At 42.7% G+C, this 26,870-nt stretch overlaps 2 protein-coding genes across 29 annotated transcripts in view; one reads left to right on the top strand and one right to left on the bottom strand.

The window, feature by feature from the left end:
- Positions 1-10,735: 10,735 nt before the first annotated feature.
- SMIM19 (small integral membrane protein 19) lies at positions 10,736-25,102 on the bottom strand. 7 transcript variants are annotated; one of them, XR_013525682.1, is made up of 4 exons: positions 24,397-24,680; positions 19,671-19,808; positions 17,503-17,627; positions 10,736-14,297 (listed from the first exon to the last, which is right to left on the bottom strand). XR_013525682.1 is itself a non-coding variant. In XM_008979407.5 (4 exons), exons 2-4 carry the CDS (start codon positions 19,802-19,804, stop codon positions 16,286-16,288), a joined length of 324 nt encoding a protein of 107 aa, XP_008977655.2. In that variant the 5' UTR covers positions 19,805-19,808; positions 25,048-25,102; the 3' UTR covers positions 14,324-16,285. The 7 variants fall into 7 exon arrangements, 6 of the variants coding, with proteins under 6 accessions (XP_008977653.2, XP_008977655.2, XP_035126322.1 ...); XM_008979407.5 differs by lacking the exons at positions 10,736-14,297; positions 24,397-24,680 and adding exons at positions 14,324-16,350; positions 25,048-25,102; XM_035270431.3 differs by lacking the exons at positions 10,736-14,297; positions 24,397-24,680 and adding exons at positions 14,324-16,350; positions 24,896-25,019.
- SLC20A2 (solute carrier family 20 member 2) overlaps positions 24,074-26,870 on the top strand; it is a 124,097-nt gene continuing 121,300 nt past the window's right edge. For 11 of the 22 annotated variants that reach the window (XM_078347641.1, XM_078347634.1, XM_078347645.1 and 8 more), the window contains exon 1: positions 24,544-24,717. The gene's annotated coding sequence lies outside the window, so the exon portion shown is untranslated. Of the gene's footprint in view, positions 24,410-24,543; positions 25,334-26,870 lie in introns of those variants that run through there. The other 11 variants (XM_078347639.1, XM_078347633.1, XM_078347644.1 and 8 more) reach the window with 3 other exon arrangements.

A 26,870-nucleotide genomic window follows, 5' to 3' on the forward strand; every position in this document is an offset into this window, starting at 1 on the left:
ACATAGCTCATTGTGTGAGACAGAGTCAGATATAGGTGGAGATACACACATGTAGTATTAATATGCAAAGTGTTAATATAAAAGGTGTTAATTTCTTTTTTTTTTTTTTGAGATGGAGTCTCACTCTGTTGCCCAGTTCCCAAAAGGTGTTAATTTAACAGATAAGAAAGCCAAATATCAGAGATAAAGAAATTGCTAAAGGGATAAAGCTAGCCTTGAAATCAAGATCTGGGCCAGGCACAGTGGCTCATGCCTGTAATCCCAGCACTTTGGGAGGCTGAGGTGGGTGGATCACGAGGTCAGGATTTCAAGACAAGACTGGGCAAGATGGTGAAACCCCATCTCTACTAAAAATACAAAAATTAGCCACACGCGGTGGCGAGCACCTGTAACTCCAGCTACTTGGAAGGCTGAGGCAGGAGAATTGCTTGAACCTGAGCGGCAGAGGTTGCAGTGAGCCGAGGTCATGCCACTGCACTCCATCCTGGGCAACAGAGTGAGACTCTGTCTCAAAAAGAAAAAAAAGAAAGAAAGAAAATCAAGATCTAACACCCCTTAAATCCTGCTATGGTAATTCTAAGGGGTTTTTATCTATTCGTTCAAGTAGCTTTGGCATAACACGTACATGTTACTACATGCATATGTCATTGAAAGTATGAAACTTTATTTTTTAAATTATATAATACAAATATTTTACTCCTAAGAATGATTTTTTCCCCTGATTTATCCTAGTTATATCTTTCTTTCTTTTTTTTTTTTTTGGAGATGGAGTCTTGCTCTGTCTCCCAGGCTGGAGTGCAGTGGCGTGATCTCAGCTCGCTGCAACTGCAACCTCTGCCTCCCAGGTTCAAGCAATTCTCCCACCTCAGCCTCCCAAGTAGCTGAGATTACAGGTGCACGCCACCACGCCTGGCTACTTTTTGTATTTTTTTTAGTAGAGACAGGGTTTCACCATGTTGGCCAGGCTGATCTTGAACTCCTGACCCCAAGTGATCTGCCCGCCTTGGCCTCCCAAAGTGCTGGGATTACAGGCGTGAGCCACCACGGCCACCCTATCCTGGTAATGTCTTATTTATTTATTTACTTATTTTAAAGACAGGGTCTTGCTCTGTGCAGTGGTGTGATCATAGCTCACTGCAGCCTCAAACTCCTGGGCTCAAGTGATGCCCCGACCTCAGCCTCCTGAGTAGCAGGCAAGTACCACCACATCTGGCTAATAAATTATTTTTTGATATGGAGTCTCTCTGTGTTGCCCAGTCTGGCCTCAAACTCCTGGCATCAACTGATACTCCTGCCTTGACCTCCCAAAGAGCTGGGATTACAGGCATGAGCCACCATGCCCACCTCTCACTATATTTTTAGCCTAACTTATGTAGAGTGGCTCAGAGCAAGTATAACACCAATAATAATGTCTCTAATGGAATACATATTCTGTTAGACACTGTGCCAAGCAGTTAACATTGGGTATTTTATTTAATCCTGAAAATAATTCTTTATCATCTCCATTTTATAGATAGGCCACAGGGCACTGCTGGTAAGAAAAAGAGCTGGGGCCAGGCACGGAGGCTCATGCCTGTAATCCTAGCATTTTGGGAGGCCAAGGTGGGCAGATCACTTGAAGTCAGGAGTTCAAGACTACCCAGGCCAACATGGTGAAACTCCGTCTCTACTAAAAATACAAAAAATTAGCTGAGTGTGGGGGCAGGCACCTGTAATCCCAGCTACTCTGGAGACTGAGGCTCAAGAATTACTTAAATCCAGGAGGCGGAGGTTGCAGCGAGCTGAGATCACACCACTGCACTCCAGCCTGGGTGACAGAGTGAAACTCTGATTCAAAAAAAAAAGACAAAGAGCTGGGATTTAAACCCAGGTCCCCAGGGCTGTCTCTGGCCATAGCTGGCATTACTAATCCCTCCAATATATGCCTAGGGGATGTAGCTACTGACTTCAGTGCTCTGGCTTACTGCATATACTGCAGGGGAGTCTTTTTTTTTTCTTTTTTAACTTGGACACTCTTGAAACACTGAACTGAAACTATAGCGAAAAGAGCCATTAGAGGAAGAAAATGAACAAACTTCAAATCTTATCTGTGCTCCTAAGGCTATGACTGTTGGTTCTCTTTCTGTGATTTATAATGTGTCAGGATAACTGCTTTAGAGGAAAAGCTAGACTTCATCCAGTCATCAGCTGGAACCCTGGGTGGCTGCAGACTCAGTGACTCACAGAAAGAATACACAGGAGAGAAGAAGGTGCTGAAAAGTTCCTGTCATACTTATAAATTACTGACAAAATACTTTCTGATATTTTTTTATTTTATTTTATTTTATTTATTTTGAGACGGAGTTTCACTCTTGTTACCCAGGCTGGAGTGCAATGGCACGATCTCGGCTCACCGCAACCTCCGCCTCCTGGGTTCAGGCAATTCTCCTGCCTCAGCCTCCTGAGTAGCTGGGATTACAGGCACACACCACCATGCCCAGCTAATTTTTTGTATTTTTAGTGGAGACAGGGTTTCACATGTTGACCAGGATGGTCTCGATCTCTTGACCTCGTGATCCACCCGCCTCGGCCTCCCAAAGTGCTGGGATTACAGGTGTGAGCCACGGCGCCCGGCCAATATTTTTTTAAATATCAGAAAGTATAATATCAGAAAGTATTATGGCAGAGTGTCAGTAAAATAATAACTTTTTCAGCATGAAGTTATTCTGAATTTAGTTTATGCAACAATTTATGTAAACCTGCCTGTCACTGGAAAACAGTTTGTCTTATTTTGTTCTCAGTCATAACCTAAATGACAACCAAGTATGTTAAGTGGCTTTTGTGAACTTGCTACAATCTTTTCCTGCCCAGACTTGCCTGGTACAAAATGCACAAAATAGACCTGTGATTTCTAAACTGTGGGTTAATCATGTGAACACAAAGGGAAAAAAAAAATAATCCCTTGTATTTGAGTGTTTGAAAATGATACTTTAAAAATATTATAAGAAAAAATTACTTGCTATCACTTGACTTTTTTTTTTATCTCAAAGGGACTTGAATAATAAGGCTGCTTTGTTATCTGATAAATTAGGCATGCCACATTACTCCCAAGGAAAAAATATCTGTATGATTTTTCTCCTGGAAACAATGCTTGGACCTCTAAATCTTTCTGTTTCTATTAGGAGAGTCATAGAGACATAGAGTAGAAAGGCTCTTAAGAGATAACACAGTTCTAGTTTTGAATGTTCCCTCCCCTCTAACTTCTCTGCCCCTGTATTTCCATCTGAAAAACAGGGATATGAAGGGTGATACAGAAGACTGAAAGCTTTAAAAATGTGCTCAGAGCGAAGGATACTTGGCCGTGGTCATAGATGGCAGTTTGTTGAGATGACTTGCTTCATGAACTTCTGATTTCATTTGCTAGTGCCTTTACCTGGGACGGCAGGGAAAGCTAGAAAATACAAATTCTCATAGCCTGGAGGGATTAGAGACTCCACACATACCTGATTTTGCTCTTTACGACTTTTTAGTATATACGTTGGTAACCTATTAAAAACTACATTAAATAACAACAAAGGATTTTTGCATTGTCTTCCAAGGGGCTTACATTGTGTATCACTTGAATGAACATCTCTAGGGTAAAGGCAGTCTTATTCTTACTTAGCAGATGAACAAAGTGAAGCCTACCAAGGTTAATGATATGCTCAAATTCAAACAGATATAGCATAGATTGGAACGTGCTGGAACTGTTTCTAGTCCTCTGTTCTATTAACTAAATCATTACCTGACTCATCTTCTATATTGGTGCTTTTAAACTCATCCTATAAAACACAGAAACGTAGAGTTGCCTTTGATTGAATTAAATATAAGAAATCAAACTGAGCAAAAGTCAAATTTTACTTTAATTACTTAAGGAGAAAGATAAACTTGATCCTTTTAGTTGGCCAATAATGATAAGCAATAATAGAGTTTGGAAGGAAAAGGTTATTTGGACCATGAAGTGACTTCCCTCCATTCAGAACTGTTTCAAGCTAAAATTACTCTCCAACAGCTTGAAAAAGCAAATGTCAAGCCTCAGTCAAAGCTTTTAGCAAGCAGAACTGTGGCTACATTTGTCATGTGTTGTTAATGTGTTCATCTCAAATTTCTAAACAGCTATAATTAAGGAGTAGGTTTCTAAAAATTTATAATCCGTTTGAAGTCTACTCAATTTGCCAGAGTTTTTTTTTAAAAAACAAAGAAAAGGTATATTTGACAAGTATTAAGTTTGAATACTTAAGTATTAATTTAAGCCTAAGTAAGAATTGTTATTAATTCTATGTCACTATGGCAACGGGCCACAGGCCATTAAATAAGGCAGCTTAGAAGAGGCCAAAAACATCCAGAACTTTAAGTAAAGTTAGGATGCAATCCAATAAGCAAATTCTGAGTAATTAACTTTTCAACCACTTTTTATTCATTTATAATTAGTAGATAAATGAAAACCTGTCCTTGGAACTTGCATTTCTAAAGCCCAGTCTCCAGTCCTCTGCAGAAAACATCACAAGTCTGACAGATAAAAAGAGAGAGCTGACTCTGAGGATCAAAAGTCTCCAAGAAGAGAGACAGCAACTCCTTTCCAAGAAAGATTTGCTGATAAAAGCCTTGACTGCTAAAAAGGGGGTGTAAAGTTTGTTTGCAATTAGCCAGGCAGGCACCTTCTTCAGTGTTTTGGGTTGTTGATATATTTCCTCAGTTGTGGTCAGTTTCCAATACACAATATTTGATTATCAATGTTTTATTGACATGTAAGACAGTAATGGCATGTTAGACTTTGCTTAAGAACTATAAACTGTGAGCAGGGTGTGGTGGTGCACACCTGTGATCCCAGCACTTTGGGAGGCTGAAGGATCACTTGAGGCCAGGGGTTTGAGACTAGCCTGAGCAACAGAGCAAGATCCCATCTCAAAAAAAAAAAAAATTAGCCAGGCATGATGGTATACATCTGTAATCCCAGCTACTCACAAGACTGAGGTGGGAGGACTGCTTGAGCCCAGGAGGTTGAGACTACAGTGAATTATGATCATGCTACTACACGCCAGCCTGGTTGACAGAGCCAAACTTCATCTTTCAAAAATAAAAAATAGGCCGGGTGTGGTGGCTCACACCCATAATCTCAGCACAATGTGAGGCAGAGGTGAGTGGATCAGGAGGTCAGGAGTTCAAGACCAGCCTGGCCAACATAGTAAAACCCCATCTCTATTAAAAATACAAAGATTAGCTGGGCATGATGGTGGGCACCTGTAATCCCAGCTACTCGGGAGACTGAGGCAGAGAATTGCTTGAACCCAGGAGGCAAAGGTTGCAGTGAGCTGAGATCATGCCGCTGCACTCCAGCCTGGAGAACAGAGAGAGACTCCGTCTCAAAATAAAATAAAACAAATAAAAACTATAAATTGTGGAAGATGGTGACTTAAATTAATTCAAAACATTATGTCATGACACTTGTACTAATGTGGTGATTTGCTAAGTCTGAATATAAAAATGGAAAAAAATTAATGTGTAAAAATAATCACCTGCACCATTACTACTCTTTTCTTTTTTGAGATGGAATTTCACTCTTGTTACCCAGGCTGGAGTGCAATGGCAGGATCTCGGCTCACCGCAACCTCCGCCTCCTGGGTTCAAGCAATTCTCCTGCCTCATCCTCCCGAGTAGCTGGGACTACAGGCGCACACCACCATGCCCAGCTAATTTTTGTATTTTCAGTAGAGACGGGGTTTCGCCTTGTTGACCAGGATGGTCTCGATCTCTTGACCTCCTGATCTACCCGCCTTGGCCTCCCAAAGTGCTGGGATTATAGGCGTGAGCCACTGCGCCCGGCCCTACTCTTCTCTCTCTCTCTTTCTTTCCTTCCTTCCTTCCTTCCTTCCTTCCTTCCTTCCTTCCTTCCTTCCTTCCTTCCTTCCTTCCTCTTTCTTTCTTTCCTTCCTTCCTTCATTCCTTCTTGACAGAGTCTTGCTCTGTCACCAGGCTAGAGTGCTGTGGTGCGATCTCGGCTCACTGCAACTTTCACCTCCCAGGTTCAAGCCAGTCTCCTGCCTCAGCCTCCCGAGAAGTTGGGATTACAGGCGCCTGCCAACAAGCCCAGCTAATTTTTGTATTTTTAGTAGAGATGGGGGTTTACCATGTTGGCCAGGATGGTCTCGATCTCCTGACTTCATAATCCACCCTCTTTGGCCTCCAAAAGTGCTGGGATTATAGGCGTGAGCCACCGTGTCTGGCCCTGGTTTCCATCAGTGTTAAAATGGGACATCGGATAGGGTTAAACATGTGATTGGTCCACCCAGCATTGCCCAAATACCAGCTAGGAAGTTTCTAAATCACCTGCAACCGCTTTATAGTTCCTTCCCTTTGGAATGCAAATAGCTTTGTGTTCCATTATCATTAATTGTAAGAGCTAAGAGTTGGCAAACCAATTAAAATACTGGTAGAGCAAACTAATTTGCAAAGGCAAATGTGTAATTTTTTGGATTGTTTGCTTTTACAAGTTTTCCATATAACCACTTTCATTGGCATGATAAATTGAGAATTTGTTGCTAAACACTTTTGGAGAATAATTATATATATATATATATATATATAAATTTAAATTATAATTTCTGGCTGGGCAAGGTGGCTAATGCCTGTAATCTCTACACTTTGGGAGGCTGAGGAAGGTGGATCACCTGAGGTCGGGGGTTCGAGACCAGCCTGGCCAACATGGTGAAACCCCATCTCTACTAAAACTACAAAAAATTAGCTGGGCATGGTGGCAGGCATCTGTCATCCCAGCTACTCTGGAGGCTGAGGCAGGAGAATCGCTTGAACCCGAGAGGCGGAGGTTGCAGTGAGCTAAGATTGCACCACTGCACTTCAGTCTGGGCGAGAGAGTGAGACTCCATCTCAAAAAAAAAAAAAAAAACCTATGAGAATAGAGTTATCCATAGAGCCACTGCTTTCCGAGACAGCATGGCACTGGATTTAACCTGATTTGATTAAGTAAATATTTGTTAAACACCTACTATCTCAAGGTACTACAGTGGATCAAGGAAAAACTTGAGAGGAAAGGAAATCATGTTTTATTTGTGTGTGTGTGTGTGTGTTTGTTTTTTTCTAAAAAAAACATTCATATATATAATATTTTACCATATGTTTGTCAGAAACCATCTTTTTATATACCTGCCTTTGTAACTCTCCCATTTGCCCCTGGGCAAGCATTTCTTCCCTGTCTAATCTTCACATTTGTCAATATTGCAGAAGTTCAGGACTGGAAGAGTCACTCACACGTTCGCTTTTATTCATGTCTAAGGTGGTGACCAAAAAGTTATCTGCTGTGCTCTCTCTTCCTGTCTTAAGGGGATGAGAAAATAGAGTTGACATCCCTGTTTCAAATGGATTCAAAACCATAGAATCACTTTTTTAAGACAGAGTTTCACTCTTGTTGCACAGGCTGGAGTGCAATGGTGCAATATCAGCTCACTGCAACCTCCGCCTCCTAGACTCAAGTGATTCTCCTGCCTCAGCTCCTGAATGGCTGGAATTACAGGCAATGTGCCACCACACCCGGTTAATTTTGTATTTTTAGTAGAGACAGGGTTTCTCCATGTTGGTCAGGCTGGTCTCAAACTCCTGACCTCAGGTGATCTGCCTGCTTCGACCTCCCTAAGTGCTGGGATGACAGGCGTGAGCCACCATGCCCAGCCAGAATCAATTTTTTTAAGGCGTTCCAGTGCATTTAATAATCTTGATGGGGAAGAGTTGACATTCTGATTGCTAATGTTTAAGATGATAGAGGAGGGCTGAGTGCGGCGGCTCACACCTATAATCCCAGCAGTTTGGGAGGTTGGGAGTTTGAAACCAGGCTGTCCAATAAGTGAAACCCTGTCTCTACTAAAAATGCAAAAATTAGCTGGGCATGATGGTGCATGCCTGTAATCCCAACTACTCAGGAGGCTGTGGCAGGAGAATCACTTAAACCTGGCAGGTGGAGGTTGCAGTGAGCCAAGATCTCCCCATTCCACTCCAGCCTGGGCAACGAGAGCGAGACTCCATCTCGATTAAAAAAAAAATGAGAGGAGAGCAGAATCGGAAGTGGTCGCCGAACAAGAAGCTGGTGTTTGGTTAATTGCTTACACGATGTGATTTCGGAGGCCATAAAGACTTTCTTATCTCTAAGAATTACCACTGCTCTCTAATGTCTAAAAAATTCATTTCCCTCCTATTGAAAGCTCTGTTAAAATACAGACCAAACACCCTGTAGGTGTAACACTTTGACTGTTATCAGTCATCCAGACTTGTGTGGAAGTGTTTTAGATTCCTTTCTGGAAGGAGATTTTGGTAGGGAACAGGAGGATATTGGATACTATGGGACTAAGTAGAGGAGAAAGAAGCGTAAGCATATTGTCTAAGACACCTTAGGCACCTCACCTGTTTTTCAGTTTGACGGATGATTGGTATGAAGGGAAAAACAAAACCTGTTTTAATAAGAAATGGATTCATAAATGCTTTTTTTTTTGAGACGGAGTTTCGCTGTTGTTACCCAGACTGGAGTGCAATGGCACAATCTCGGCTCACCGCAACCTCCGCCTTCTGGGTTCAAGCAATTCTGGGGAGGTAGAGTCTCCCGAGTATCTGGGACTACAGGTGCGCACCACCATGCCCAGCTAACTTTTGTATTTTTTTTAGTAGCGACGGGGTTTCACCTCGTTGACCAGGATGGTCTCGATCTCTTGACCTCGTGATCCACCTGCCTCGGCAGTTTGGGAGGTGGATCCCAAAGTGCTGGGATTATAGGCGTGAGCCACTGCGCCCGGCCCATAAATGCTTTTTCTATAAATTAACAAACTCAAGCTTATAGAAAAAGTTGTTCCAGTGCAATAAACTCCTACACGCTTTTAATCCCCACTTGGTAAAAGCCCCTCTTGTTTCATCCATGTTTCTCCTCATCTGTTCATTCATATGCCTGTAGTTTGCTAAGAACTGAGTTTCTATCTGCTGTCACTTCTCTTTAAGCCAAATAGTTTTCTTTAGTATTTCTTGTATAACAGATCTGCTGCTGATAAATCCTTTCAATGATTATTTATCTAAAAGTATTTCATTTACCTGAACGTATTTGTAATAGCTGCTTTAAAGTTCTTATCTGTTGGCCGGGCACAGTAGCACACATCTGAGAATGGGAGATGGCTTGAGTCCAGGAATTAGAGACCAGCCTGGGCAACATGGCAAAACCCCATCTCTACTGAAAACACAAAAAATTAGCTTGGCATGGTGGTGTGTGACTGCAGTCCCAGCTACTCAAGAGGCAGAGTTGGGAGGATCACCTGAGCCCAGGAGGTCAAGGCTACAGTGAGCTGTGATTGTGTCACTGCACCCCAGCCTGGGTGACAGAGTGAGACTCTGACTCAAAAATAAATAAATAAATATAAAGTTCTTACCTGCTAATCCAATATCTGGGTCATTTTGAAGTGGTTTTCTATTGACTGCTTTTTCTCGGCTATAACTGCATTGTCCCATTTTCTTTTTTTTTTTTCTTTTTGGCTGTGGGTCTCATTTTCTGTTCTGATCTCATTTTCCTATTCTTCTCAAATTCCTGTAATTTTTGACTGCATATTGGACATCGTGAATGATACAAAGTCTCTAGATTCTGTTATCTTCCTCTGAAAAGTGCTGATTTTTGTTCTAGCAAGCAAAATTAATTTGGCAAGACTCAAATGGCAATACCTATGGTGGAAGCAGCTGAAAACTGCTCAGTTCTTTCAGCTTTTTCTTTTTTCTTTTTTTGTGATGGAGTCTTGTTTTGTTACCCAGGCTGGGGTGTAGAGGCGCAGTCTCGGCTCACTGCGACCTCAGCCTCTTTAGCAGTTTGCTTCCTGACAGGCTCCTGAGAGACTATAGATGCATAGTTCAAGGATCAGCCAAAGACTTGCCCAAATTTACATGCAGTTCTTCTGTGGTTCACTTCTTTCTGGGATGTCCCCGTCACTGTCATCTCTCCAGAGTCCCTGAGCGCTGACCTCAAACTCCTCCACCGATAGGACTGTGGCTTTCTGACTGTGTTCTCCCATAGTCCTGAGCTGTAGACTGGGAAATGTCTTCAGGCAAAAATCCATAGAAATGAGAATCTCAACTGGTAACCTTTCAAGAGTCATCTTCCTTCTGGTTTGTCTGTGTAGGGTTACCTCCAAATAGTTGTTTTTAAAAATATTTTGTCCTGAACTCACTGTCACTATCTCCAAGAGTCAGTGTGACACGATTACCTCTACCATTACCAGCAGAGACTACACTTTTAAAAAACACCCCAAAAATCACCACTATAAACTATTACAAGTAAGTTAATTAATTCAAGTAGTTACTGAGCACTTACTTTGGGCTAGTTACTATGCCAATACTAGGTACTAGAAATCCTTTCAGTTATAAAGAATTATATTAAAGTCAACTTGAATGGGCCTAATTCTTTTTTTTTTTTTTTTTTTAATTTTTTATTGGATTTTAGGTTTTGGGGTACATGAGCAGAGCATGCAAGACAGTTGCGTAGGAACACACATGGCAGTGTGCTTTTCTTTCCTTCTCCCCTTCACCCGCATTTGGCATTTCTCCCCAGGCTATCCCTCCCCACCTCCCCCTCCCACTGGCCCTCCCCTTTCCCCCCAATAGACCCCAGTGTTTAGTACTCCCCTGTGTCCATGTGTTCTCTTTTTTCATCACCCGCCTATGAGTGAGAATATGCGGTGTTTCATTTTCTGTTCTTGTGTCAGTTTGCTGAGGATGACATTCTATTATCAATGGGCATTTGGGTTGATTCCAGGTCTTTGCTATTGTAAACAGTGCTGCAATGAACATTCGTGTACATGTGTCCTTAAAGTAGAATGATTTATAGTCTTTGGGATATATACCCAGTAATGGGATTGCTGGGTCAAATGGAATTTCTATTTCTAAGGCCTTGAGGAATCGCCACACTGTCTTCCACAATGGTTGAACTAATTTACACTCCCACCAACAGTGTAAAAGTGTTCCTTTTTCTCCACATCCTCTCCAGCATCTGTTGTCTCCAGATTTTTTAATGATCGCCATTCTAACTGGCGTGAGATGATATCTCAATGTGGTTTTGATTTGCATCTCTCTGATGACCAGTGACGATGAGCATTTTTTCATATGATTGTTGGCCTCATATATGTCTTCTTTCATAAAGTGTCTGTTCATATCCTTTGCCCACTTTTGAATGGGCTTGTTTTTTTCCTGTAAATCCGTTTGAGTTCTTTGTAAATTCTGGATATCAGCCCTTTGTCAGATGGGTAAACTGCAAAAATTTTTTCCCATTCTGTTGGTTGCCGATCCACTCTAGTGACTGTTTCTTTTGCCGTGCAGAAGCTGTGGAGTTTGATTAGGTCCCATTTGTCTATTTTGGCTTTTGTTGCCAATGCTTTTGGTGTTTTGGTCATGAAGTCCTTGCCTACTCCTATGTCCTGGATAGTTTTGCCTAGATTTCCTTCTAGGGTTTTTATGGTGCCAGGTCTTATGTTTAAGTCTTTAATCCATCTGGAGTTAATTTTAGTGTAAGGTGTCAGGAAGGGGTCCAGTTTCTGCTTTCTGCACATGGCTAGCCAGTTTTCCCAACACCATTTGTTAAACAGGGAATCCTTTCCCCCTTGCTTGTTTTTGTCAGGTTTATCAAAGATTGTATAGTTGCAGATATGTTGTGTTGCCTCCGGTGCCTCTGTTTTGTTCCATTGGTCTATATCTCTGTTTTGGTACCAGTACCATGCTGTTTTGATTACTGTAGCCTTGTAGTATAATTTGAAATCCGGTAGTGTGATCCCCCCCGCTGTGTTCTTTTTGCTTAGAATTGACTTGGCTATGCAGGCTCTCTTTTGGTTCCATATGAAGTTCATGGTGGTTTTTTCCAGTTCTGTGAAGAAAGTCAATGGTAGCTTGCTGGGGATAGCGTTGATTCTGTAAATTACTTTGGGCAGGATAGCCATTTTCACGATGTTAATTCTTCCTAACCATGAACATGGAATGTTTCTCCATCTGTTTGTGTCCTCTCTGATTTCGTTGAGCAGTGGTTTGTAGTTCTCCTTGAAGAGGTCCCTTACGTTCCTTGTGAGTTGTATTCCAAGGTATTTTATTCTTTTTGTAGCAATTGTGAATGGCAGTTCGTTCTTGATTTGGCTTTCTTCAAGTCTGATATTGGTGTAGACGAATGCTTGTGATTTTTGCACATTGATTTTATATCCTGAGACTTTGCTGAAGTTGCTTATCGGTTTCAGGAGTTTTTGGGCTGAGGTGATGGGGTCTTATAGGTATACTATCATGTCGTCTGCAAATAGACCTCAAAATAAAGATATTATTCAGAGACATTACAATCCCTTCTCCCCACCCACTGAAAAGGATTAACATGCACGTTTACTTGCTTTCTCATCGGCATTTTACACTTACGCGGTTCACCTTCTCAAGAAATTCTGATTGCTGAGCCCAAAAGCATTTGCAGTTACCACCACCAAATCGGTTATAGTTTAAAATTCTCAATTTTCTTTGGCTAGTTTGAAATTTGTCAAAACATATATTCATAAAAACCTCAGAGATAGAACACTCTTTGCTAACAGTAAGACCTCTGTCACGTCTCCATTTGAAAGAAAGGAAACTCTGGAGCTAGAAACATCACCCTAAAAGAGGTGAAAGCATAGTGCTCCTTCAGCATCAAAACTGGGGCCTGGGCAGGGCCTCCCCTTTACCATCTTCCTCTCTGGATTGTGGAATGATACTCACCTCCACAAATGGTCTTAGCTTCTTACTATATCTAAATAAAATAAAATAAAATAAAGGTAAGGCTGGGCTCGGTGGCTCATGTCTGTAATTTCAGCACTTTGGGAGGCGGAGGTGGGTGGATCACCTGAGGTAAGGAATTGGAGACCAGCCTGGCCAGCATAGTGAAACCCCATCTCTATGAAAACTACAAAAGTTAGCCAGGTGTGGTGGCACATCCTAGTAATCCCAGCTACTCAGGAGGCTGAGGCAGGAGAATCGCTTGAACCCAGGAGGCAGAGCTTGCAATGAGCTGAGATTATGCCCACGCACTCCAGCCTGGGTGACAGAGACTCCAACTCAAATAAATTGAATACAGGTAGAGGTTTCATTGATATAAGGTCCAATGCTGAATGCTACCTATTTAGGGTTAGAGGTCAAAGAAGGCTTGCATTTCTGCTATGGGAGTGTGTAGGGTTCACCACCTTAGTTCTGAGTTCCTCATTCCCACTCTTAAATCTTCCTTCAAGACCTGTCTCACTCACACAGGCGTATGGGAGGATAAAGAGGGATGTAAAAAAGAGAGGTAGGACATTTTTCCTGCTTTATACCTTTGTCTAAGTTTGGCTCTGGCTTCATTAGGGAACCACGTGGGAAATACACTCACTGAGCTCCTGCCCCCACCCTCTGGTCCTCACTATTTTGAACATGTTGGAGGTTGTTCAGTGCCCTATTTCCATTGGCTTTCCAGCACCTATTCTGCTAATAGAATAGCCTATGGAAGAGAATCACATATAGCAAGCACAGGAGAAACACTCCAGAACCAACCACTGAAATGAATTACTTGGCTCCATACAATGTTCTTTTGTTCCTTCTCCCTTTCTTTTCTAGGTTAAATTTATTCTTATAACATCTGAAACTATTTTTTATTACTATTTTATCTTATTTCTAGTGAATACTTAAAATACTTCTGATGTCACAGCAGTTTTACCATAAACCTTCCATGTCATTTTCCGATGAATCATGAATAACTCAATCAGACACAGCGTGAGGTCAACAGCAAACATCTGTGCCCTTGGAGGCGGCCTTCTCCCCTTTGCGCAGCTGGCTGGCATCAGCTAAACACCCAGTTACTTAACACACTCAAGCTGTGCACCAGGGCAGGCTGACCAGTGCTTACTACTGAGTATCTTACACATTAAAAAGGGAAGATGAAACCAGACAAAGAATACAAGGGTTAATTACTAGCTTATTAGTCGTTCCATTTTTCTTCCAAAGAAAACAGTTCCGTTGAGTCTCAGGTGGATGTGGGTAGCAGGACGGCCAGGCAGCGCAGCTTTGAAGTGTGGCTCCAGGGCTTGTGCTCTCCCCAGTTCAGCTGTTGAAGCAAGGAAGACTTCAAAGCCAGCTTGCTGTTGTTCCTGCCAGTGGGGTGCGTGCAATTCCCATCAGTTTGCTTTAAGGAAAAATCAGAGAGGAATTCATCCTCTCACTTGCCAGGGTTTGATGCTCACCAAACAGTCTACTAGAGTTTGTAGTTACGACCGTCTCTCTACCTAGTGGACACAAAGAAATCAATTCATTTCATTGTGTGGCTTATATTTATTTATGTACATTAATTGTATAAATCTGATAGCCAGTTTGTGTAATTTGTCCAGATTGTGCCACATGTCAGTGACAAAGAAACCACTCCAGCTGCTGATTAAATTCACTGCTCATGGAAATATACAGTAGTTCTAGGCAAAGGAAAGTTTAGAAGACGTGCTGCTTTGCTACTCCAGCCCATAATTACAACTGTTTATAATACTTTAGTCAGATTTAAATTCTACATACAGGCAGTACACTCAAACTCCTTTGTGAGCTAAAAAAGAATTATTCTATTTGGTCAATTCACCTTGTGCAATATATACATTTTTGAACAACACATTTTTTAAAGTAAATGCCATTCCCCTGAATGATTTTATTTGGTCTAAACCTTAATTTTTATTTAAAATATATATTTCATTTTACAATAATAAAGGGAAAAAGAGGTAATACTTGAAGTCATTAACTTTTTTTTTTTTTTTGGTGAGATGAAGTCTTGCTCCGTTGCCTAAGCTGGAGTGTAGTGGAATGATCTTGGCTCACTGCAACCTCCACCTCTCAGGTTTAAGTAATTCTCCTGCCTCGGCTTCCCAAGTAGCTGGGATTACAGGTGCACGCCACCACACCCAGCTAATTTTTGTATTTTTAGTGAAGACAGGGTTTCACCATGTTGGCCAGGATGGTCTCAGGAAACTCCTGACCTCATGATCCTCCCATCTCAGCCTCCCCAAGTGCTAGGATTACAGGTGTGAGCCACTGCACCCGGCCAACTAACTCTTATAATTGAAAATAGCTCTAGTTCGAAAACAGATTGAGTTACATGGACAATTAAACTTCCCCACCACTACCCATATTTAAATAAATATGAAAAATTAGGTAAAAACAGAATGGGAAAGATATGAGGCTCTTTTCCTCATGAGGAAAAGCTTAGCATGTTAAAAACGCAGAAGTAACCAGACAGCAACATTCCCCAGTGGCAGTAATAACGCCTCGCCAGTGGTAGCACTACTACCGCAGAGTTGCCAACACCAATACAGAGGCATTCATTTATTCAACAGCAGGGCCCCAGTACGGCCTAATAGAGCTACCTGGTGGAAAGGAAAGTCCGCGGAGCATAATTAATGAGGAAAACATCTAGTTACAGAAAGCTTCTAAAATTATCACAGGAATATGCATCATGATGTAGAAAAGACAGTCTACCATTCAAGTTCTGAAGAAGCAAAGATTACCAATTAAAAAGCTGTCAAAAGCATATTCAGGAGGCTGAGGCAAAAGAATCACTTAAACCCAGGAGGCAGAAGCTGCCTCGAGCTGAGATCGTGCCACTGCGCTCTAGCCTGGGTAACAATGAGAGACTCAGTCTCAAAAAAGAAAAAAAACACAAACAACTGATAACAACAATAACAAATTAATCTGTTATTAATATCACACCATGGAATATAATCAAAGAGAAAGTTATTCCAATGGCTGCATTTTTATTTTTTAATATCGTAAAATGTTCTAATCGCAACAAATTAATCTGTTATTAATATCACACTTATCACAGAATATAATCAAATAGGAAGTTGTTCCAATGGCTGTATTTTTATTTTTTAATATTGCAAAATGTTCTAATCACAGTGGCATAAACTCCAGGATTCCCGCTTCCCAAGATGTGTTTTTATTTCTGATTGTATCCTGAAGGAATCAGAGGTCTTTGCAAGGTAAAGTCACCATCACTGGTTACAGAGATCCTTGGTATGTGCAAGCTTCCTGTGTCCAGGCCTTTTGAGCCATCTGTATTTACCTAACAATGACTTGGAGACGCAATTTAAAAAAGCAAAATGCACAAAACAGTTGGGAAAAAGTCACAAGTAAAATAATTTTATGCAGACAGAAGTTGTTTTTAAAGCTGTTCATGATTTAGTAGAAAGAATTAGGAGCTTGCAACAATTACTTATGTTGCTCATTTGCTGAGGTTTCACTCCAGTGAGAGCTGCACACTGTCGGCCTGGTTTTGTGGCTGCTGACAGTCATACTTCCTTGCTATTCACAAAAACAACAATAAGAAAAAGAGGTAACATTAATAAAACTGCAAAATGATTACTACCTAACATCATTAAATTACAGTAAAGTCATAGTTTCAATAGAGAATTTGTTTGTTTGTTTGTTTTAGAGATAGAGTCTCATTCTGATGCCCAGGGCTGCAGTGCAGTGGCACAATCACAGCTCACTGCAGCCTCAACCTCTTGGGCTCAAGCAATCCTCCCATCTCAATTCTCAAGTAGCTGGGACCACAGACAGCACCACCACATCCAGCTAGTTTTTTATTTTTTTTGCAAAGATAATGTCTCGCCACATTGCCTAGGCTGGTCTTGAACTCCTTGACTCAAGTGATCCTCTCACCTCAGCTTCTTAAAGTGCTGCGATTACAGGTGTAAGCCACTGTGCCCAGCTAAGTAATTAGTTTTCTATCTTTCCATCAAAAACAAAAAACCAAAACTGTGGGTTTATAATTGTATCTGCTGTGTTACTGAGCATATTACTGACAGCAGATAACTTGTTTTGCATAGGTATCAACAAAAACTTAGTTCTTATAATTTTTCAGAGCTCCTGGCTCTGTATGTATGTATGTATGTATGTACGTACGTTTTTTTTTTTTTGAGACAGAGTTCCGCTGTTGTTACCCAGACTGGAGTGCAATGGCATGATCTCGGCTCACCACAACCTCTGCCTTCTGGGTTCAAGCAATTCTCCTGCCTCAGCCTCCTGAGTAGCTGGGACTACAGGTGCGCACCACCATGCCCAGCTAATTTTTGTATTTTTAGTAGAGACGGGGTTTCACCTTGTTGACCAGGATGGTCTCGATCTCTTGACCTCGTGATCCACCTGCCTCAGCCTCCCAAAGTGCTGGGATTATAGGTGTGAGCCACCGTGCCTGGCCTGTATGTATGTATTTTTAAGATGAAGTTTCGCTCTTGCCCCACAGGCTGGAGTGCAATGGTGCAATCTTGGCTCACTACGATTCTCCTGCCTCAGCCTCCCAAGTAGCTGGGATTACAGGCGGCACCTGCTACCGCACCTGGCTATTAAGTTTCATTACTTACAATTTTTAATAACCTTTTGCTAAATGAACTCAATTCCAGAAAATCTATTTTAAACATGCAATGCGTATCTTTCAGTACAGAATATACTCACAAATGGAATACATTTCCAGTTGTTGTCTTAAACGAATCTTGCTTAACGTGTCATAGAAGTTGGGCTCTGACAAAGTTTCTTCTGTAGGTGGCAGGCTGAATATCCTCATAATTCTCCTTTTGTTCCTAAAACACAAAATCCATGCAGAAGTGGTATCTGTATTAACGTTACGTTGTAATATGCTCATGATCCTGGTCATCAGAAGCTATGGTAAAAGGAATTAAATTACAACAAGCCCATTTTACTTTCCATTTTGTCTTTGGGAGCTGCTTCCTTGGCTCAAAGTATTTTTTCTAAAAAGTATGAGGCTGTAAGTGAGAAAAGTACGTAGCTAAACACATCCATTTAACACAACAAAGTAAAGTTTCTCCAACTGTGATTCTCCCCCAAAGGCCAAACATCCTAAGAGAAAATCAGAAACAAGAAAACAGCTGATTTTCCCTCCCTCTCATGTCATCCAGATAAAGCTAAATTACTGCCCTGGAGAATAAACTGAATGTGAGCAGAACTTAATTTTGGAAAGTAATGAATAAACATATTTCTTAAATACAATAGCATGGCCTTAGTGGAGACATCTTTTTAAAATTAAGAACAGCATGCCTCTGCTTTTAAAAGAAACGTGGGAAGGTGGCAGCGGCTGTTTTTAGAGAAAAGCGGTCACCAGCTGGGTGATCAGTGATGGTTAGGGAGCCTCCTCTCTCTGGCCCGAGTTCAGGAGCCCACAGGCCAGCAGCTCCAGGAGGGTTCAGCTGAGATCTGGGCGCAAGTGCAGGCTCTGAACAATTCCTCAGACCAAACTTAAATTATTTCTGGATTACTAATTACCTTGAACTCTCTGATGTCTTTTCACCTTGGGAGAGGACACCTATCAGCAAGTATCTGCAGAACCATCCCAATCTAACACTGGCTCTTCCTCTTTAAAGCTTCCCCATACCACCCCCTTTTTACTGTACTTCTGGGAAAGGAGCCAGGGAGGGAGTGTGGAAAAGCAGTTAAATGAAGCTATAACATCTGGAATTAAGGCAGGAAATATTTATTGAAGATTTACACTATGTGGCACACCAAGGATCGAAAGGTAAAAGACAAGACATGTTGTGGAATGGACAGACAGACAAGTCATCAGGTAAGACTAACACTGTTTAATAAGTGCTATGATAGAGTCATGCACAAAAAAAAAAAAACAAGGAAAAGCTTATACTGGCTGAAGGGAGATTTGCTAAGACATAGGAGTCAGTGTTTCTGCATTCAGGGACTTAAGCCAAAAAAATGTGCTCAATGAAGGGTGACAATGTTATCATCTCAGGCTAGATAGAAATTACAAAATTGAGAGTTTAGTGCAGCTGGCCTGGGGGCTGAGAGCTGTACTTAAGCCTCCATTTCTTAAAGCAATGGGTTTTTTGTTTTTTTTTTTTTTGAAACTGAGTCATACTTTGTCGCCCTGGCTGGAGTGCAGTGGCACAATCTCAGCTCACTCTATCCTCCTCCCAGTTTCAAGCAATTCTCCTGCCTCCACCTCCTGAGTAGCTGGAGTTACAGGCTCATGCCACGATGCCCAGCTAATTGTGGTATTTTTAGTAGAGATAGGGTTTTACCATGTTGACCAGGCTGGTCCTGAACTCCTGACCTCAGGTGATTCACCTGCCTTGGCCTCTCAAATTGAGGAGAATACAGGTGTAAGCCACCATGCCCTGCCAGCAATGAGGTTTTCAGAGTCAAACCTTGGCCACCAATGCTTGAGACCACAGTAGACCATGTCTTTCAGCACTATAACAAAAATGATAAATTTTTTTTTTCAGATGGAGTCTCGTTCTGTTGACAGGCTGGCGTGCAGTGGTGCAATCTAGGCTCACTGCAACCTCTGACTCCCTGGTTCAAGCAACTCTCCTGCCTCAGCCTCCTGAGTAGCTGGGATTACAGGCACATGCCACCACGCCCAGGTAATTTTTGTATTATTCGTAGAGACAGGGTTTCACCATGTTTGCCAGGAAGTTCTTAATCTCCTGACCTCATGATCTGCCCACCTCAGCCTCCCAAAATGCTGGGATTACAGGCGTGAGCCACCTCGCTTGGCCTGATGAAATTATTTTTATGCATTCATTTCTTATTTCTTAAACTTGCAAAACTTGTAAATGCACAGTTTTTATCCACCCTGAGAAACAAAAGTTTACCTTTTGGCATACATGAAGAGACCGAAGCTAACAAGGATAACTATCAAGTAAACATTGGTGGCTTCGTTCCAGGCTTCGTGAACGGTATAATCAATAGAACCGTCGTCAGCCATCCCTCCATAACCCCCGGCCATGGGGCTGTAAGAGAGAAAAGAAAGCAAGGTTTCTTTTAATTAATGATGGTAACACTGTCTGGGGAAGGGCTGGCAAACATACGGCCTGCTGGCCAAATCCAGTCCACCACCTGTTTGTGTGCGGCCCATGAGCCAAGAATGGGATTTACATTTCTAAATGGCACATTTAAATGGTGCAGTTGGCCCTCTCTATCTGAGGGTTCTGCATCCAAATAATCAACCAACTGTGGATGGAAAGTATTTGGGAAAAAAAAACAACAGAATTTTAAAAGTACGTTACACCAGCTATTTACACAACATTTACATTGTATTAAGTATTATAAATGCTTAGAGATGATTTAGAGTATACAGAGGATGTGCTTAGGTTATATGCAAATACTACGCCATTTTATATCAGGACTTGGGCATCCACAGATTTTGATTATCTGAGGGGGTCCTGGCACCAATCTCCCAAATACCAAGGATTGACTGCACCTATACAATATCAATTTTGTTTCACAGCCCACAAAACCTAAAATATTTACAATCTGGCCTTTTAAGAAAAAGTTTAAGGCTGGGCATGGTGGTTCACGCCTATAATCCCAGCACTTTTGGAGTACAGGGCAGGCAGATACAGAGGTCAGGACATTGAGACCATCCTGATTAAGGTGGTGAAGCTCCGCCTCTAATAAAAATGCAAACATTAACTGGGTATGGAGGCTTGAGGCTGAGGCAGGAGAATCGCTTAAACTCAGGAGGCAGAGATTGCAGTGAGCCAAGATTGCACTCCAGTGTGGCGACAGAGAGAGACTCTGTTTCAAAAAAAAAAAGAAAAGAAAAAGTTTAACAATCAGAGGGCTAGATAATTAGGGCACATTATGCATTTCCCCTTATATTTGACTTTGACAGCTCCTATAGAATGGTTAAAATTTGGGATATAAAATAATATTATGAAAAGGACAGAGCTTGAAATGTTATTGCAGTTTCCAAAGTATAACACCCAGAGGAAAGCAACAGAATACTTTAAAATAGAGACTTGGTCAGGCATAGTGGCACACACCTGTAATCCCAAAACTCTAGGAGGCTAAGGCGGGCAGATCACCTGAGGTCAGGTGTTCAAGACCAGTCTGGCTAACATGGTGAAACCCTGTTTCTACTAAAAATACAAAAATTAGCTGGGCATGATGGTGCCTATAATCCCAGCTACTTGGCAGCTACGGCAGAAGAACTGAAACTGAGAGGTGGAGGTTACAATTAGCTGAGATTGTGTCACTGCACTGCAGCCTGGGCAACAGAGTAAGACTCTATCTCAAAACAAACAAACAAAACACAGAGGCTCAACACCTGGCTGTGCTGCTAGGACAGTGTTGCATAGCAGCCTAGCAAAAATGTGACAGCCAGAACATGGCTCTCTCAGCCCCCATGCCTCCCACACTGGAAAACGTTTGGAGCTTTATCTAGTTTTGGCCTCCTGGCCAAATTTGGTTGAAAGCAGCTATGGGATGAAAAGACACATTTTGCTGTTGACACAGCTGTGACATCTACCCTAGGAAAAGCATTCTTTGTACATTCCCACAGAATGTTAGAGTGGTCACAGCAAGTGCATCAAACAGCAAGTAAAAGTAATGACTTCTTATTTGTGTTTAAGAAGCTAACTGAATTTTTCCTTAAAGAGAAAGTTCCTATTTTGTGTTGGGACATAAAAGGTAAGTCTAAGTAAAATGACCTAATATGTAAAGAAAATCTGGAAGTGTTGCTTTAGACACTCTATATACAAGAGAAAAATGGATAAATATAGGTGATCACTGTAGTTTCTGAGAACCAAGAAAAAGTCTAAAAAGTTGTTTGGCGATTTTTTCTATGCTGCCTACTACAATGAAGGGATTGCAAAAATTCTTCCACTAAAATGGCTTGCAAGAGTCCAGGCTGTAAGCCTCCACAGTGTGCATTAGTGTAGATTTGGCCAGGTAGTTAATATACGTGTATCGAGGGCAGAGTTCTTTCTTCTAGTTTTGCCTCTATATAAAAAGAACAAAATTTCAGGAGAGGTCTATTCCTAAGCCACGTGGCAAGTTTCTGCCTTTCTGACAACTTGTCTTTGTCAGATGTTTAGGGACATACTGGACTCCTTTAGAATAAAGTGAATATCATGAACAGCCATTTAACTTAAACTCTTCCCACTGAGGGCAGGAGTGATTTCACTAAAGTAACTACTGGTGTCTGTTGAGTATAAAGACTGGTCTTGTGAAAACTAGCCAGGCAACAATAAAAACAGAACTTAAATTGTAAAAATTTGTAGAATGCAATACCTAAATATTATTTAAATACTAGACTATACCCAATTCCTAGATACTGAAGACTGGCTGTGGATTTTTTGGAGTGAGAGGTATTTGGCATATTGACAGTTTCAATTCTTATTCCTCAAAACTAAATTCTAGAGTTCCTCTCAATGTAACTTTATGGTTTATAGTAAGTAATCAGCCTACTTTAGACATGGAAACTTTTGGAAGCCCAGACACTATAACTGTCTTTATAATTTATGGAATCTCAAATTTCATTGGTGCCAAAGTGTAAAATAGCAACAACCACCACCGTGTTTGGCAAAAATAAGACGACTTTATGTGTCTGATTTGAGATGCTCCAGAAGGCTGAGGACAATTATGCAGCAAGGGAAGCAGCTTTCAGGATTGGGACTTACTAACGAATTAGGCAAGAAACGGGGAGCCATACGGCACAGGCCATTAGAACATTTCACGGGTGCCATTTATTTGACAAATTATAAAATGCTTCCTCTTTTCTAGTGACAAAATGGATCTGAACCAGGTTAATTTCTTGATGTAATTTTTCACGTTTCTGTTCATGTGCCACTCACTAAATGGTATATTCCTACCCAAAGCGCGACTTCCTCCTGCCTCAAATATGCAGGCCTTTAATTACACTTAGGCAAAATTTTCTAATTACTGCTGACACAGAATGGTAAAATTTTAACATGAATTATACAACCTATATTATACAACATGATTGGTATGTCATGAGGTCACTCTTCCGTGCTTTCAGGGACGGCACTTGAGCTATTTTTAGGAGTGTAGTTGTGAAAGATTTACAGGGGGGAGGCCTTTACCACCCAGTCCTCAGTCATGACCAATGGCATGACTTGGTAAGGCTGCCAGGAGTAAGGAGTGGTCTGATCCTGAGTCACAGAACAGACTCATGGCCCATGCAGCCTGAACTATGACCCCATCCCCTCCTCCCCGGCATGCCACAGTGTAACCAAGTGTACACATATACACCTGTTGCCTGCTTACTGCATCCCACCACAGCCTTCCTTGGGAATCTAAAGTAAAACACCTTTTTTCACATTTTCCTGTGATGTAACGCTTGAACTATTTTAGCAAGGAGAGGCTAGGATGGACTGAATTAAGTCCCAAGTAAACATGAGTATCTAATGTCACCAATATATGACAACTAGGGGTTGGTTTTAGGTTGACGAACTCTTAAGATGAGAACAACTTTTTCTTTTTATAGACACAGGGTCTTGCTCTGTCACCCAGGCTGGAGGGCAGTGGTGTGATCTCGGCTTACTGCAGCCTCAACCTCCTGGAATCAAGCAGTTCTCCAGTTTCTGCCTCCCAAGTGGTTGGGAATACAGGCGAATGCTACCAGGTCCGGCTATTTTTTATTTATTTATTTAAGACGGGAAGGGTGGAGGTTGCGATCGTCTCACTATACTGCCCAGGCTGGTCTCGAGATCCTGAGCTCAGGCAATCAGCCGCCTCAGCCTCCCAAAGTGCTGGGATTACAGGCGTGAGCCTCCATGCGCAGCTGAGAGCTACTTTTTCTAGGGACTAAGTGACTGTATCAAAAGCTTTAAAATCTGTGTCGTGATTTTGGGATCATGATGCCATGTCTAGGTGGTTCTAAAATGGATCACCTCTTGTCATCGTGCCTTGAATGTTAATCATTTTTGTCTCTCACTTAGAACTTTGTCAATACATTGGAACCACTTAGTTCCCAGAGTCCCTTACAACAAAATCCCCTGCGCATCAATTAACGGGATTTCCTTCTCTCATCCCTCTGAAACACTAAAGGCTTGGGATCCTGAAGCAGAAGGGCACACGCTCACAGGCCTTCACCCAACATCGAGGAAAGCAATTCACATGTGTTGGGCAGTCAACAGAGTCACTGAATTATCCCAACAACCCTGCTGGGCGGCACTAAAGCTCCATTTCACAGGAGAAGAAACTGGGCAGACGGCAATGGTTATGTAACTTGCCCAAAGCCACACGGGCCAGGGCGTGGAGGCGCGGAGCTGTTACGTACACGACTCCTAAACCTGAACTCTTCCAGTTTGTGCCCCGATTCTGAGAGACCCGCTCCTGCCGAAAGAAAGTAAAGTGGAAGGAGAGAAAATGCAATCCTCTCCCAGGAAGCGGCCCGGGCCCGGGGCGGCTAGGCTCTGGGACTTTTCTGCCGCCCGCAGGCTGCGCGTGATTCAGCCTCAACCCTCCCGCTGAGCCCCCGCCGACCAGGCAGATGGGCCGACGCGACTGGCCCGTGTGCGCTTCCGGAAGCAAGCGCCTGGCTGCTCCCCGCGACGCTGAGGGGCTCCGCACCGGGGACAGGCAGGTGCTCGGAGCGTCGGGGACCGCGCGGGATCTGGGGCGGGCAGCGACCTCCTTCCCCCCGCGTCCGGGGCGGAGCGGGGCGTGGCCGGGTGACGCGGCCTCGTCGGGGACCGGGAGGCGAGGGGACGCGGGGCCACTCACGCTGCCGGCTCCGGAGGCGGCACGCGGCCAGTGCTGCTCCGCTCCGGGGCTCTTTCCCCCGGGGTCGGGGCCGGACGCGCGGGAAACGGTTACCGAGCGGACCTGGACGCCCTCTGCCTTCGTCATTTCCTGCTGGCCGGTCGGTTTCCGGATGAAACGAGGAGCCAGGTCTTTTTTTTTTTTTTCCTTTCCCCTTTTCAGTTTTTTGAGCCGGAGAGACGCGGCGGCTGCACCGGTGCCGCCCCCGGGCGCGTGAGTGGAGCCGGGCTCACTTCCCCTCCCCCGCCGCGACCCCCGGTTGGGTCGCGTGCGCGCAGCCCCCCGCGAGCCCCCGGGCTGGACTCACAAGCTCCCGCGGGTGGGGGGCGGGCGCCGGCTGGGCTCACGGTAGCGGCGGGTCGCGTTCCCCGCGCCTGCTGGCCCACGTGGACCTGGCCGTCGCGTGCCGTGCGGCGCCTTTGCGAAAACCCGGCGGAAGTGGCGGGGACTCGGCTTTACCTGGGAGTGCAGCGCGCCTCCCGCTCGGCTGTGCGGGCGTGGGGCGGGACTCTGCGGGGGAGGGGTCGTGTGCGTTGTCCCACTAGGCGCGTTGAAGCCGGGCAGCACAGAGGATTTCTTTTTTGATCTTGAGGGCATAGAGTCCCTTTTCATATTCACGTGTACTCTTAAGAAAGCGTCTGTTTTTCCAAACTGGCTTTCCATTCTCCCCGTTCTAAGTGATGCGTGGCTGACACCGTAGTGTTTTAAAAACTGGATGTGGCCAGGATGCTATAGCATTGTCAGTGTAAGTGCCTTTTTGGTATTTTTATTTAATTGTGTAGTGACGTGACAGAAGTGTTTTCCAGCTTGACACAGGTAATGAATTTGCGTAGGATTTCAGCAACAGTATGGAAGTGATGAGATGTCAGTGGTTGGTGCCACTTTGCAAATATATGGCCACTGGTCCACGTGCTTCTAGTATTAACGATACAATTTGAGTAAGTTCTCTAGGACCAACTGACTGTTATTTATAAGTCATGAAACCCTGCAGAAATGAGCGCTGACATTGAATACTTAACGGGTTTTCTATCCTTTGTGGGTCATCTGTTACAATTAAACTCACCTTTGTCTAGATTAAGACCATTACGCAATAACATACTAGCTTAATTTACAGTATATATATTTAGGTATATTATAGATGCATAATCATATATATAATTGTATAGCGTTTAGTTCGATTCTAAAGTTGGAAAATAAGCAATGTTGAGTACTGATTGTTTGCCGGGCCTGTGCCAAATAAATGGTGTGCATGCTTTATGTCACTTAATCGCAAAAAATTTGAATACGTGAGTTTGATTTCAGTGTGTCCAAATGTGAAACGTGTACATTATTGTTTTGTTTCGCTTTTGCCTAGGCTGGAGTGCACTGGCACTATCTCGGTTCACTGCAACTTCCGCCTCCCGGGTTCAAGTGGTTCTCCTGCCTCACCCTCCCAAGTAGCTGGGATTACTGACGCCCGCCAACACACCCAGCTAATTTTTGTATTTTTAGTAGAGACGGGGTTTCACCATGTTGGCCAGACTAGTATCGAATTCCTGACCCTAGGTGATCCTCCTGCCTCGGCCTCCCAAATTGTTGGGATTTCAGGCGTGAGCCCCCACGCCCATCAAACGTGTACATTAAATGCTTGTTTCTGCTTTTGTAAAATAAGAGTGTTGGCAATATAAAATGAACCATAGAGTAAATTAATGTGCTTTTCAAGTTGGAAGATGGCTTTACAAATTCATAGAACTACATACAATTAGTCCCTTTATTTAGGTGTTGAATAGTTTCCAAAGCCCGGTGTTTTAGTTATCCAAGTTTCCATTATATAACATTGTCACCCCGTGAACAGGCTATGCTAGGACATTGGAAAAAGGGAAATATTGAGAAAGCCCTAATGGCCCCCCTTGCCATATTTAATTTCTAAGTGACAGTCCTAATTAAGGGTAAACAAACATGAAACAAGGCTAATTTTCCAATACCAAACTAAAGAAATAAAAAACAGTGGGCTGGCTGTTACTTTGTTATGAGTCTAGCACAATTTTACTGGGCATTTGAATGTTAAGGATGTTATTTACATTGTAGGTAGTTGTGAAAGATCTGTGTGCCTGTTTTTAGCCTTTAAATGTGTTGAACATATGCTTACTATTGAGTACAGTACTTTGTGCATTAATAAGTTTTTGATTGGATTTAATTGAATAGTTTTGGCTTCCTTAATAAGTTTGTTTTGAAGATAGAATTTAATGATTTGTGCAGGCATAACAGTTCCAACTAACAATGATTCTGAAATGAGCATAGGG

The sequence above is a fragment of the Callithrix jacchus genome, chromosome 13 (genome assembly GCF_049354715.1).
Source record: "Callithrix jacchus isolate 240 chromosome 13, calJac240_pri, whole genome shotgun sequence".
In the NCBI taxonomy this organism is placed as follows: domain Eukaryota; kingdom Metazoa; phylum Chordata; class Mammalia; order Primates; family Cebidae; genus Callithrix; species Callithrix jacchus.